This window comes from Stenella coeruleoalba, assembly GCF_951394435.1.
Source record: "Stenella coeruleoalba genome assembly, chromosome: 5".
NCBI classification, from domain to species: Eukaryota; Metazoa; Chordata; class Mammalia; order Artiodactyla; family Delphinidae; genus Stenella; species Stenella coeruleoalba.
Window position 1 is genome coordinate 132,992,846 of NC_137150.1, and position 15,410 is coordinate 133,008,255.

At 39.4% G+C, this 15,410-nt stretch overlaps 1 protein-coding gene across 2 annotated transcripts in view; it reads right to left on the reverse strand.

The window, feature by feature from the left end:
* Positions 1-3,869: 3,869 nt before the first annotated feature.
* TMEM50B (transmembrane protein 50B) overlaps positions 3,870-15,410 on the reverse strand; it is a 35,651-nt gene continuing 24,110 nt past the window's right edge. For both annotated transcript variants that reach the window (XM_079921660.1, XM_079921659.1), the window contains exons 5-7: positions 11,496-11,588; positions 8,511-8,568; positions 3,870-5,312 (exon numbers count right to left, since the gene is read on the reverse strand). In XM_079921660.1, the coding sequence (XP_079777786.1) occupies positions 5,267-5,312; positions 8,511-8,568; positions 11,496-11,588 (197 nt within the window). In that variant the 3' untranslated portion in view covers positions 3,870-5,266. The remainder of the gene's footprint in view (positions 5,313-8,510; positions 8,569-11,495; positions 11,589-15,410) is intronic.

Below are 15,410 nucleotides of genomic sequence, written 5' to 3' on the forward strand. Positions count from 1 at the left end.
TTTTCATTGTCATTTGTTTCTATGTATTTTTTAATTTCTTCTTTGATTTCTTCAGTGATCTCTTGGTTATTCAGTAGTGCACTGTTTAGCCTCCATGTATTGTGTTTTTTACAGTTTTTTTCCTGTAATTGATTTCCAGTCACATAGCGTTGTGGTCAGAAAAGATGCTTAATACAATTACAATTTTCTTAAATTTTCTGAGGCTTGATTTGTGACCCAAGATATGATCTATCCTGGAGAATGTTCCGTGTGCACTTGAGAAGAAAGTGTATTCTGCCACTTTTCGGGGGAATATTCTACAAATACCAATTAGATCTGGTCTATTGTGTCATTTAAAGCTTGTGTTTCCTTATTTATTTTCTGTTTGGATGATCTATTTGGCGTAAGTGGTTTCATGGCTGTTAGCACTTGCCTTACGTATTGAGGTGCTCCTATGTTGGGTGCATAAACATTTATAATTGTTATATCTTCTTCTTGGATTGATCCTTTGATCATTATGTAGTGTCCCTCCTTATCTCTTGTAACAATCTTTATTTTAAAGTCTATTTTATCTGATACAAGTATTGCTACTCCAACTTTCTTTTTATTTCTATTTGCATGGAATATCTTTTTCTGTCCCTTCACTTTCAGTCTATATGTGTCCCTAGGTCTGAAGTGGGTCTCTTGTAGACAGCATATATATGGGTCTTGTTTTTGTATCCATTCAGCCAGTCTGTCTTTTGGTTGGGGCATTTAATCCACTTACATTCAAAGTTATCAATATGTATGTTCCTATTACTATTTTCTTAATTGTTTTGGGTTTGTTTTTGTGGGTCTTTTTCTTCTCTTGTGTTTCCCGCTTAGAGAAATTTCTTTAGCATTTGTTGTAAAGTTGTTTGGTGGTGCTGAATTCTCTTAGCTTTTCTTTGAAAAGCTTTTGACTTCTCTGTTGAATCTGAATGAGATCCTTGCTGGGTAGAGTAATCTTGGTTGTAGGTTTTCTGTTTCATCACTTTAAGTATATCCTGCCACTCCCTTCTGGCCTGCAGAGTTTCCACTGAAAAATCAGCTGATAACCTTACGGGGATTCCTTTGTGTGTTATTTTTTGTTTTTCCCTTGCTGCTTTTAATATATTTTCTTTGAATTTAATTTTTGTTAGTTTGATTAACATGTGTCTTGGTGTGTTTTTCCTGGGGTTTATCCTGTATGGGACTCTCTGTGCTTCCTGGACTTGGGTATTTCCTTACCCATATTAGGGAAGTTCTCCACTATAATCTCTTCAAATATTTTCTCAGACCCTTTCTTTTTCTCTTCCTTCTTCTGGGACCCCTATAATTTGAATGTTGGTGCATTTAGTGTTGTCCCAGAGGTCTCTGAGATTGTCAATTCTTTTCATTCTTTTTTCTTTATTTTTCTCCTCAGCAGTTATTTCCACCACTTTGTCTTCCGGCTCACTTATTCTTTCTGCCTCTGTTATTCTGTTATTGATTCCTTCTAGTGTATTTTTCATTTCAGTTATTGTGTTGTTCATCTCTGTTTGTTCTTTAGTTCTTCTAGATCTTTGTTAAACATTTCTTTTATTTTCTCAATCCACACTTCCATTCTATTTCCAAGATTCTGGATCATCTTTACTATCATTACTCTGAATTCTTTTTCAGGTAGATTGACTATTTCCTCTTCATTTATTTGGTCTTGTAGGTTTTTACCTTGCTCCTTCATCTGTGACACTTTTGCCATCTCTATTTATTTATTTATTTTTTTAAAGATGTTGGGGGTAGGAGTTTATTAATTTTTTTGCTGCGTTGGGTCCCCGTTTCTGTGCGAGGGCTTTCTCTAGTTGTGGCAAGCGGGCACCACTCTTCATCGCGGTGCGCAGGCCTGTCACTATCGCAGCCTCTCTTGTTGAGAAGCACAGGCTCCAAACGTGCAGGCTCAGTAGTTGTGGCTCACGGGCCTAGTTGCTCCACGGCACGTGGGATCTTCCCAGACCAGGGCTCGAACCGTGTCCCCGTGCATTAGCAGGCAGATTCTCAACCACTGCACCACCAGGGAAGCCCTCAATTTTTTTTTTAATGTGTGGGATTGTGTTCCTGTCTTACTGGTTGTTTGGCCTGAGGCTTCCAACACTGGGGATTGTAGGCTATTGGGTAGAGCTGGGTCTTGGTGCTGAGATGAGGAACTCCATGAGACCTCACTCCAATGAATATTCCCTCGGGACTGAGGTTCTCTGTTAGTCCAGTGGTTTGGACTCGGAGCTCCCACTGCAGGAGCTTAGGCCTGACCCTGGGCTCGTGAACCAACATCCTGCAAGCCACCTGGGGCAGCAAAAAAAAAAATGAAGTAAAAAATAAAATAGACTAGGAAACTAACAGATATTTTAGGAAGAATATAAAAATAAAAATATAGACAAATCAACAACCGGAAGGTATATCAGTACTACAATAGTAAAAAAGAGGAGGAGGGAAAAGAAAAAAAAAACAAACAAAACGGGGTAAAGGCCTTGGCTGTGGAGGGCAGGGTGTAAGCAAGGGTGAGGTTTCGGTGGTGGCAGGGCTAATGCTCAGGACCCACAGGGCTGGAAAAGGCCCTGGGGGCTGGGGGTGGGGTGGGGCTTAGGCTCAAGGAACAGAAGGGGCCCAGGCATGCCCCCCACCCCTGGTCTCAGATGACGGGAGACCTCACCTGGGAGCCCAGCAAGCTTTCTGAGCCCGAGTGGGCAGGGCAATCGCCCTCTGCTCCTCTCCTGCTCCTCCTGGAGCGCCCCTCCTCCCGCCTCTCCTTAACTCCCCTCAGCCTCCTTCCTATGCCCCCAGGACCAATGTGGCCAGGGGGAGCGGCGGTGGGGGGGGGGCTTGGAGGGCAGGGGACCAGCCTGGGAGCTCATCAGGCTCCCCGGACCTGAGTGGGTGGGGAAAACACCCTCCGCTCCTCTCCTGGTCCTCCTGGAGGGCCCCTCCCACCTGCCTCTCCTGATCTCCCCAGCCTCCTTCCTATGCTCCCAGGACCAATGTGGCAGGGGAGTGGAGGGGGCCTTGGAGGGCAGGGGACTGGCCTGGGAGCTCAGCGGGCTCCCAGGGCCTGAGTGGGTGGGGCAAATGCCCTCCACTCCTCCCAGAGGGTCCCTCCTGCCTACCTCTCCTGAACTCCCCGGCCTCAGGGGCGTGGATGCTGTCTGGCCTCCACTTCTCCTCCCCGTTCTGCCCCCACCACGTCCCTATCGGTTCACTTGGGGGTTCCTCCCATCTCCTTGGGCATCAGGGTCCCCCATCAGCGGCCGGCAGGCACCCTAGTTGTGGGGAGACGCTAATTCGGCATCTTCCCACACTGCCATCTTGACTCTGCCCCAGGAGACCTTTATATTAAGGGAATCACATGTATCTTTAAATGGTTACAAAGGACCCTATTCTAACTCACAATGTCTGATAGGAGTGGATACTAACATTATCTTTTTTTTTTTAATGAGGAAACAAACAGGGAAATTAAGTGATTTGCTCACAATTAAAACAAATTCATGACAGAGTCAAAAACAGAAAAAACTGCCACTAGGCCTTCTGGATGGCCTTCATTAGCCTTCACATTAGCATTTCACAAATCTGAGTATAATATAGTTCTCCTGGAAATTTCCTGCTGGTCCAGTGGTTAGGACTCTGTGCTTTCACTGCCAAGGGCCCAGGTTCGATCCTTGGTCAGGGAGCTAGGATCCCACAAGCCGCATGGCATGCTCCACCGCCCCCCCCCAAAAAAATATATATATATATATTTCTCTTTATTTTATAAAAGGAAACTGCTTCTTTGACCAGGTCCACTTGAGTAACTGCAAAATGAACAGCCAACCCACTTTTATAGTTCATTTTCTCCAACAGATTTAACAATACTAGAATGTGTGAGAAGTAATATTTATTGCAAGAGGTTAGAAGGGAGTGGAAACAAGTAATCAGTCTTAAAATTTGTTGGAAGCAAGACACAGGTTTTTTTTGAGGAAAAAACAACAAAGAAAGAAGTAATTAAACAAGATGGTATCTAGACAAAGGCACAGCATTCCACAACTGCTTCATGCTCTGTGCACAGTAAATCCTCAGAGAGGAGAGACATTAAGCAAAATAAGGCTTATATTAGAAGCTGCATATAATACCACTGATATTATTCTGTCTTACAACAAAAGGCTCTAGAAAAATCCCTCTGGAGGAAAAAAGTACAACACAAAACCTGTATAACAAAGGAAAGCAAAAGTAGAAATAAAGACCCAACTATCCCTCTGAAATCTCTCACGGGAATACACTCAGTGCAAATACAGTATTTCAAACTCAGCAAAAGAAGTTTTTGACTGGAGTAAGAACTTGCAGGTTAAAGATGTATTCTGCAGGAAGAGTTCACCTAAAGCTTGAGAGCTAGAGCAAAAAGACACTTGCAGTCAGTAACTGAGTGGATGAAATGCCTAATTTTTCACTAGGTCATAATAATCCCCTTTGGGAAGAAGTGCTTTATCTTGAAACTAATTGTTCCACTTTTTGTTATATGGTTCATGCTTTTAAGCTGCAGTTGTCTCAAACTTGCTTGATATAGAATTTTGTAATGTCAGATAATAGTAGGCTGTCAAAAGAGAACCATTTAAGCTGCTTTTGTAAGAAGCACGTTGCTGAGCTGCCTTACAGTCGTTTTACATCAACCATATAAAACTGAGCTTATCTGATCATGTATTAACCCTTCTCAAATAAAGTCATATGAGAGGAATTGTTTTTAAAAGAGGCTTTCAAACTAGTCCTTCAGACATTTTTAAAAATCTTCATATAAAAGTCCACTTTATACATAAGAACAAACATTTTTCCTTTAAAAAAAAATCTCATTTTTAAGCCAAAATAAATTACAACTTGCTGAAATACCTTTTTTAATGGCTCAGCGCTTATTTCAGGTATATGGAGCTGTATTTTTTGCACATTTTGAAAATTAGAGATACTGAGACAAAGTAGTTAACTCTATAATTAGGTGATGATACAACCCTGGCTCAGGGAACAGATTAAGCTTTAAGTCTTCAAGAATAAAAAAACCAACACAGATCATCTCATCTATATAGTCTTATACTATGTACATATTAACAATCTATTCAATGAAAAAAAAAGGACAGAAATTTCATAAAACTATTTCAAAACTCAGAGCATAAAAGTGTAAAGAAACAAAACATTTAATGTACAATCTATTCCATTTGGCAATGTGTAAATTATATTGAGAGATAAAAACTTATCTACAAATAGAATATAACAAAAGAAAAATGTGATTTGAGAAGTGATCTCAGGTCCATAGCTCTTCAGTTCTTCCAAATTTATAGATCAGAGTGCTAGAAAGATATTAAAATAAATCATGAGGTAAAATCACATAGAAACGCAAAAGAGAATTTATTTTCTAAATATGCTTTGATGGGTACCTCACTGATCCCTTTGTATCAATTTCTAAAATTAAAGATTGTGGTGGTGTTGGTCTGAATTTGCTTGTTTTATAAAGCAGTTTGTTGACCTTGATGGTTGAGCTTAATTGAATATCTTTTCTTAAAGCCTGAAGTTACTAGATAGGTCACTTGTAAGGAAAGGGGGCATTTCTCATAGTAGCCGGCATGAGGGCCACTCACATCTCTACGATCCTACAATGTCTGAGCTACAAACACTGAAGCATCCTAACAGACCATGTTGAAATTCTTCGTTCATTTAACAAATAATTACTGTACAGAGTACTGGCTGGGCACCAGGCACCTAGCTAAGCACTGGGAATGTGACTGTGAGTCAAAACAAGACAAATGTGCTCACTAATGGGAGACAATCAAATTCCAACTCAATGACACACATGGTACCAAGAGAGGGAAATACAAGGATCTGATCTAGTTAGAGGTCAAGAAGGTTTTCCTGAGGAAGTAGTGACTGAACTGAGATCTAAAAGAAGAGTGGGAATTATCTCAGCAAGGTATAAGGGAAGGAGCGGGGCAGAGATGGGACACTCTGGCAACGTGAGTTTGAGCTGTGGGTATGCTGGAGGTGGTAGATTTGAAATGTCAGCCACCCAAGAGGGGATAAGTAAGAATCTGGATATGTGGTTTTGACATGGAGATAGACAGCTGTGACTCACTGGCATATAGGCAATAACTGAAGTCCCAAGCAAAAAGGACCTCACCTAGAGAAAGAACGAGTTGAGAAGAGGCTTAGAACAGAACCTTAAGAAACTTCAAAAGTTAGCGGCCAGAGGGTGGAGGATCAGCCTGCAAAGGAAACAGAGGAAGAGTGGCCGGAGAAGTAGGAGTGCACTCTGGTGCTTAGAAAAGGCCTGGCACACAGGAAGCACACAGCTGGCTGGATAACTTGCCAGCCTCTGGGCATAGCGCATCGCTGATGCAGTGGTCACTGCCCATGTGAGCACAGGCCTTTAAACATACAAGGTTTCTGTTCATCCAACTGTCATTTATATAGACTCCTCTACCACTACAAATGGCTGAATCTGAATTTAAACTTGATCTCTCAACAGTGCCTAAGGTATCTTCATGAAAATTCACTGTATTCCCAGAAGGCTGTCAGTCACATGCCAAGAAATACAATCACAAGGCAGCAGAAACTGTCGAACATCTTTAAAAACTAAGAGTGTCCAAGGCCACAGTGCAATAAGAGGGAACCCAGGCAGGGCACAGTGGTCTCCCGGAGTTGAGGAAACAGAGTTGAGAGTTCAGGGAGGCCAAGCGGCTGGAGTGTGCAAGGCGGGATACAGAGAACTAGAGAGGGGGAGCCCAGGAGATCGGTAGGGGGTTCCCTTTGAGGCTTCTGCCAAGTGCTGACAGCAGATGCATGTGAGGAAACTACCCAAGAAAAGGGCAGGAATCACTGGAAAGAACAATTCCCAAAGCTCCCACAGGGCTGGGAAGACTTCAGAATCTCATAGCAGAGTGGAAAACCTCAGACTACGTGGAGAATCAGGAAGAATACTCAAAAGTGTACTGCCTTAGTAAGGGGGACATATTAATTCCAGACTAAAGCTGCTTTGGCCCTGCCTAACGAAGCTTAAAAGCAAAACTTGAAAGGATTGAACTGTTTCCAAGTGACTGAGCTGCATCCAGAACAAAGCTCAAAAGCATTTAAAGGAATACCACAAAGTCCAGCCCCCAATCAGCTTCATGCAAAGAAGCAAACAGGGGAAAAGAGATCCAGAATGAAAAAAATAAGTAGAAATAATCAATAGGAACAGACTAAGAATTGACACAATTAGACAAGGACACTGAAATAGTTATAAACATACTTCATATGTTCAAGAAGGCAGAGGAAAGCATAAGTATGTTAGGGAGATACATGGAAATTGTTTTAAAAAAAATCAAGCTAATAGAGATGAAAAATACAATGTCTAAGATGAAAAACATACTGGATGGGAGTCATAGCAGATTAGACATGACAGAGGTAGAGATTAGTGAACTTAAAGATTTAACTATCCCAAATGAAATACAGAGAGAAAACAAGAAAAGAGAATACTTGATGGAGTGATGGGGTAAGAGTAGGTGTGGAGAGGTAGGGCAAAAAAAAACATGAAAAGAACTAAGCACCAGTGAGCTGTGGGATGACTTCCCACAGCCTAATATACATGTAATTGGAAGCCAGAAGGGCAGGGTGGACAGAAAAAAATATCTGAAGAAATAATGTCCGAAAAGATTCCCAATTTGATGAAAACTATAAATCCGCAGATCCAAGCAACTCAATGAACCCCAAACAGAAGAAATATGAAGAAAACGACACCACAGCACACCATAATCAAATTGCTTAAAATCAATGACAAAAACAAATTTCTTCAAGGCTTAGATCTTAATGCTTTTGTGAGAGGGGTATGGGGTAAGGGATATAATTTTATAAATGACGCCTAAAATACCTATCTTTACACTAAAAGACATTTCATTCTGGAAAGCAAAGGCTACAGGGCCTCATTTTGGAAGCTTTTTAGAAGATTGCCCCTAAAAAATACTTTTGATATTCTTTTATTTTTATACTTACTTTAAGTTATCTTAAAAACTTAATACAAAACCCAATTCACCAACCAGGTTTTGTATACGACATGCATAGTATGTATTAATTCTAATTTCTTTTTTTCTTATTTTATTAAAGGTACATGATATGGTTTCTTAACAAAACACAGGCTATGGAAGCAGCAGTCTGGGTTCAAATCCCCGTTCTGCGTTTGCTAGCTAAGCGGCCTTAAGTAAGCTCTGAGTCTTATTTCCTCATGTATAAAATGGGAGCACCACCTGTTTTACATACTTAAGATAATTAAGTGGGAATTTAAAAGGTAACATATATAAAGCATCTAGCTGAGGTCTTGGCACATAGCAGGGCCCCTAATTAAATGGCTTGTGTACGCTTTTATGCAATAGTAGAATTTTCACCTTTTAAAAGAAGTTCTATACATTGTAACTAATCCAAGAGATTTATACATGTTCCAGTGCCTATGCTGCTCTTATAATAAAGATGATGTTTCTATAAATGTTACAGGTGTATAGTTAAAAAATTAGGCAACTTACCTAAAAAATATAAGTGCATTTTGAAAAAACACAGCTAGTCCTGGATAAACATCAGTATCTGCACACACAAAGTAAAACAGATCAGATAATTACAAAAGGCAAACGGCAGTAACTAAGTATTCATGCCATTCATAATGACATGCTCTGTATATTATAAAACACTACTATTATTCATTAACTCTAAGAAATCCACAATGAAATTGAAGTAAGAAAATGACAATCTCATTCTCCCAATACAAAGGATTACTCTCACTCTGGATTAAAGACAATGAAATTATTAGGTTTTCTTTTTGTCTAAAGTAGTTGCTATGGTTTTAGCTGCATCGGAACTGCCGAGGAAGCAGCAGCTCACCCCTTCACTTCCTATGGCCAATACAGAAACACACAATGTTAGAAAGATACAAATTAAATTTTTGATGATGTAACAGTCTGTTCATTTTATTTTCTTTCATGAATTCAGGAGTTTTATTGCACAAATCTGACATATATGAAAAGAATCATTATAATTCATCATCATATTCTCCTGGAGAAAACAGCCCCTATCTTCATAGGAAGGAAAAAGAAAAATTTGGAAATTACTCAAATTTTTGTGGATATTTAACTTTTATAAAACTATCAATGTTGATTAAAAATACTAGTTGGGATGAAGAAATATTCAATTTGTAGCCTTTGATATCATAGCAAACAATATAGATGCATGGTTAAAAGCCCCAAGTTTGAGCAATACCCCTGGATTTGAATCCTAACTCTACCACTGACTAAATGTATGACCATGGGCAAATTATTTAACCTCATTATGCCTTACTTTCCTCATCTGTAAAATGGGCATTGTAACAGCACCTGCCCCACAGAGTGTGAGATGTGGACTATGCATAGTGCTCAGAACAGTTCCTGGCTCATAAAGTGCTATATAAATGTTAGCTGCTGCTATGATTATTAACAGTTCCAGAAAAATCTGTACAGTAAAAGATTTGAAATATGTGTTAGAAATGCTCTCTGAAGTCAGTTTACAAACTAAAAAGTATATATAATGAGCAACGCTGTAGAAATATGAAGGTGAGATCCATAATTGAGAAATTTCTCAGTATGTACTAGTTCTTTAAAGATTAAGATACGACCACTGAGGGAATTCCGTGGGTCCAGTGGTTAGGACTCTGCACTCTCACTACCAAGGGCACAGGTTCCATCCCTTGTTGGGGAACCAAGATCCCCCAAGCTGCGTGGCACAGCCCCCAGAAAAAAGAAAGAAAGTAAAAAAAGTACTTTCCCTCAAATAAGCTTCATGCTAGAACTGTGTGCTCCAGGGTATTTTTCATTAACTAAAATAACACATTTTAGAGTAGTATTAATTAAACATTAGACAACCACTGTCCTCTTGTACTGACTTATTTTGTGCAAAATGAAAGACAAAGGTATTCCCAAATCTTATACTGATCAATCTATGATACTTAAGGGATCCTATCAAGATATTAAAAGGTCAGTTGTGGGTCAGGACAAGATGTGACAGTTAAGCAGAGTGACAAAGAGATTCCAAAGATAGAGGCATCAGAAGATGAATAAACTGTTATCTGAAACTTATTCCTGTCTTTGGAGTGAAGGGAGAGCCAGTGAAAGAGGTTCTTCTGATGCTTCCAGAAGCACATGCTGAGACTGGGTCCTGCTTTTCAAAACCTCTCGCCATCCCCGTGATGAAAAGCTATGGTGAGTGGAACAGTCACAAAACTCAGAATGGTATACTAAGAGCTCACTCCATTGCATCACCAGTTTCAACATGAAGGCTACACACGTCTTCAGTCTTGCACTTAAAAAACTCCCCTTGTGAACTGACAGTGCTTCTCAGCACCTCTGCCCCCTAAAAAACAAAAATCAAAAAACAAAAAAAACCCTCCCCTTGTACCTATGAATGAAAAATTAGAGGTTGGGGTTGGAGAGAAGACGTATCAGTGGACAGAAAGATACTGGGGTCCACAACGCCTTACCTTGAAAACCTTGGGGCAAGGTATGTTTTGGAACTCAGGATTTTTCAGATTTAAAAATGGTAACACAGGGGGACTTCCCTGGTGGCTCAGTGGTTAAGAATCCACCTGCCAATGCAGGGGACACAGGTTTGAGCCCTGGTCCGGGAAGATCCCACATGCCACGGAGCAACTAAGCCCGTGCGCCACAACTACTGAGCCTGAGCTCTAGAGCCCGCGAGCCACAACTACTGAGCCCACGTGCCACAATTACAGAAGCCCACGCACCTAGAGCCCATGCTCTGCAACAAGAGAAGCCACAGCAATGAGAAGCCTGCGCACCGCAACGAAGAGTAGCCCCCGCACCCTGCAACTAGAGGAAGCCCATGCGCAGCAACAAAGACCCAACGCAGCCAAAAATAAATAAATAAATAAATTTATTAAAAAAAAGAAAAACGGTAACACAGGGCATAATATTACATAGCACCCCCAACTATGTTTGGACCAGCGTCCCACAATCAAATACAACCACATTCCTCTAATAAAACATTTGAATACTTATTAAATGAAATAAAGACTATAATGAGCCCTGGATCATTAGGTCAGGTTTTGCTGCCAAACTGGTTATGAAAAACCTGACCTTCAGCACTTTTGTGGATTTTAGAATTGTGTATAAGGGGCTGTAGCCCTGTACAGATTTCTCACTTTTACCACTACAACACTCAGTAAAAGGCCTCTGGTATAGAGCCCGGCTATCTGGGGTAAGGAAGGAAATCAGAACCTCTAGAGACAGCTGAGAGTTACCTGGTCTTGTCAGTGGCTTGGTTTTCCTAACGAGGCTATCCCACTGCACTAAATGACCCCACTGAGAAGTTTTATTAAATAATTTATATCTTCAAACAGAGACTTACCTTCAAGCTAACTGAATTATTAAACTAAATTTTACTCCACGGGGAGTTGACAGACTAAGCCAAATATAAAGGACATATCTGAATCTTTCCTATGAAATAAAAGAGGAATAAATACTTACTTTGGGTAACATATGCACCAAAAAGAATCCACATAGAAGCAATAAGTGACCCAAACATCAACATGAAACCAATGAAGAGCCAAACTCGAGCACCTGTGTGAAAAATAGGCTTTATGATTTTGCTCATTTCTACAGCTCTATGCCTTAGGAATACATAACACTAGAACACTGCTCATCTAATATATGCTATGCCTATCAAAGACAGTCACGTATTTATATACACCTGCTGAAACATTTAACTGAATGAAGATTGAAAAAAAGAAACTAAAACTAAAAGGTGTTAAGCGATACTTGGAAAGGGAAAAAGGGTAAGTTACCATTCTACTGGCTAGAGAAACTAACAGCTGAGTTAACTAAAGTAGGAAAGCTTCAGAAGTAATTATTTGACTAAACTGATTAATTAAACCCTAACTGAGGGCTTCCCTGGTGGCGCAGTGGTTGAGAGTCCTCCTGCCAATGCAGGGGACACGGGTTCGTGCCCTGGTCCGGGAGGATCCCACTATGCCACGGAGTGGCTGGGGCCGTGAGCCATGGCTGCTGAGCCTGCGCGTCCAGAGCCTGTGCTCCGCAACGGGAGAGGCCACAACAGTGAGACGCCCGCGTACCGCAAAAAAAAAAAAAAAAAAAAAAAAAAAACCCTAACTGAAAAATTACCGTGTTGTATATATTATCAAAGTAATTGCTCTATTAGCAGTAGCAAATGTATTTCAGATAGCCATTACCACACAGGAATGAGAGAATGCAAATGAATAAGGACCATATGACTTCTTTTCATCAACGTTAATATCATGGTACTACTCAACATGGTACTAACAGCAACCATATATTCAATCTCTCTTATTCAGCCAAACTGTACCACATACCCTTGAAAAGTTCAAGGACAAAAGTATCTCTTCAACCCCCTACTGTATAGAATTTTAGAAGTTATACAACAGAATCTCAATAAAGTGATCATCTGGACACCTGAGTAGATTCAATACATTTTCAGGAAAGCAAGTTAGCATTTGTGCCAGACCCTGATCACAGGTATATTGACGGCCTGTCACTCTATGGAAGGGGAATATAGCTCCCCTGAAGTGAAAATAAAATCCAAGCCAATTTCCATAATAGAAAGCTAAATTTGCCTCAATTTCAGATATTCTGTTACTAACTGAACAGAAATTCATATATTTTAGACACCAGATATACAGGAAGCTCAAAGCTCAGAATGAGTAGAACAGCTAATATTTGAGAGAAATGGGTCCCTAGGTTATCTAAGTTTTATTATAATACTAAACAGATCTCCAGAAATATACAACAATGTTTACTTCCTTGGAGGAAATCATCCTCCAAATTCAATCACAGCTTTTACCTAAAGTGAATGAAAGGAAGTATCAAAAATCCTTGTAATTATTTTCCTTCATGTCCTTTATATATGACCACACAAAAATTTTTTAACAAAACTGAACAAGAAAATAACTTCCCTTGAAAAATGAGTACACTTTTGTTTAGCAAAAAATAAAAAACTGTAACATTTTCCCTTTTTTGCTTTGACTACCAGGAAGCTCAGAGTCAAGGTTAATAATTAAGAGTATCCATTTTGTCCTAGAGTCTAAGTATCAATACATGATCTTCTTTCTACCTAGTTCCTGTTCCTTCTTATTTAACAGTTCCATTTGTAGTATATCTATTACGTTAATAACACTTTCCGGCAAATTCCTCTGGGAATTAAATGGGAATAAATTACACACAAACCATTTAAGTAGTATGAAAGCTTAGTGTGGCAAGAGCTGAGCATGCCTACAAGATAGTTTGCCCTGAATTTTTGAAGCACTAGACAGAACTTGCACTAAAGGTACCACATATAAATGTAAACTGACGTAAACTGACTGTGAATTTTAACTGGGTAAGAAATAATCGTGGAATAAAATGTTATAGTCACTACTGAGAGTAAAAAGTATGGGCTTTGGAACCAGACAGACCCAAGGCACATACAAGTTCTAGCTTTAAGCTAAAAAGTTTGGGTAAGTTACAATGAAATTTTCTACAGAAAATAGATAATAGTAACATAATCCACAGCAATGCCTGTGGAATATTTTTGAAAGAAAAATGATCAAATACGTTAATGTGTGCTCTATGCACAACGTCACTTGCTAATACATGCTTTTTTACTCTTTATTCTCACTCATTCCTGACACTACCTGCTGAAGCTGGGGCACAAGGCATGCATGTGTGTGTAAACATGCATGCACAGACACACACAGTGCACTTTTAACTTGGGTTCATCTGTCATTTATCACTATTCCCATCCTCTCCCATTCTTCAAGGATCACAATGGAAGTGAAATTTTAAAATGTGCATCAGCATTTAAAGCATCAGGTACAAAAGAAAGCTAATTTGTTCCCCTGTAACTGGCTTACTTCACTTAGCATAATGTCCTCCAGGTTCACCTCTGTTGTCACATATGGCAGGATTTCCTTCTTTTTTAAGGCCCATTCCCCTTATGCGAGGTATCTAAGAGAGTCAAATTCATAGAAACAGAGGGTACAGTAGTGGTTGCCAGGAGCTAGGAGAGGGGGAAGTGGGAGTTGCTGTTCAACGAGTATAAAGTTTCAGCTACACAAGATGAATAAGCTCTAGAGTGCTGTACGACACTGTGCCTATAGTTAGCAATATGGTATTGTGCATTTAAAATTGTGTTGAGAGGAGATCTCATGTTTAGTGTTCTTACAAAAAAAATAATTTTTTTTTAAAGCTAAGCTCGTCAGCTCCTCGATTTGGTTTAATGTCTTATGATACTTTATGATTCCATTTATATGAGATTCTAGAAAAGGCAAAACTACAGTGATAGAAAGCAGATCAGTGGTGGCCAGGAGGTGGGGGAAAGGGGATTAACTACAAAGAGATATGAGGGAACTTTCCGGAGTAATGGAAATATTCTATATCATGATTGTAGTGGCAGTTACACAACTGTATACATTTGTCAAAACTCATCGACCTGTACGCTTTAAATTGAATTTTATTTTATATTTTATATAAGTTATCCTCAAATACACTGACAAATATATATATATATATATATATATATATATATATATATATATATGATACTGTAGACAAAGAGACTAAATGATTCTCGACTGGATACAAACATAGCATGGTGGCCAAGAGCATGGGCTCTGGAACCAGATTGTCAGTGTTCAAATTCTGGTCCCACCACTTACTTGCTTTATGATTTTGGACAAGTTACTTAAGCTCTCTGTGCCTTAGTTCCTTAATCTAAAACTGAGGACAAGAGTGGTTACCTTATAGGACTATTGTGACAATTAATTGAGTTAATATGTGTAGAGCATTCAGGACAGTCTTTGGTACACACTAAGTATTCTACAAGTACTTGCTATTATTCTTAACCATCCTTCAAACTTCCTCCCCCACCTACTCCAAATTCCTGCTATAACCACAAGTCACCCCTCCTAGTTCTTAAAGGCTGGAAATAGAATGTCTAGTCCTGAGCTTTTTATATACAGCATGGAAATTCCACTAAAAACAAACCCCTGGATTCTAATAGAATGTGTTATAATCTGAACAAAAGAAAAATACTGTTGGATGACAAACCAAAAAAAATTCAAACTAAACAAAATATGTAAACAAAGAGCATGTTTCTTCGAAATACTTCTGTTGTAGCCTATGGGTGGTTACTCAGGTGATCAGAACTGAATGTGAAAAACACTGTAGTCCTAGGTTTGATCTCTTAATGTGTCCATACTTTGCTATTCAGTAATCACAGTCAGCCATCTTGTAAGTAATATTATTGGTCAACATTTGGGATAAGAATAAATCCATCATTAACACAGGAACAGTCAAGATCCATTGATTTTGCATGGTTACATTTTATCTATATACTATGGGCAATATAACATGACAAAAACCAGTAAC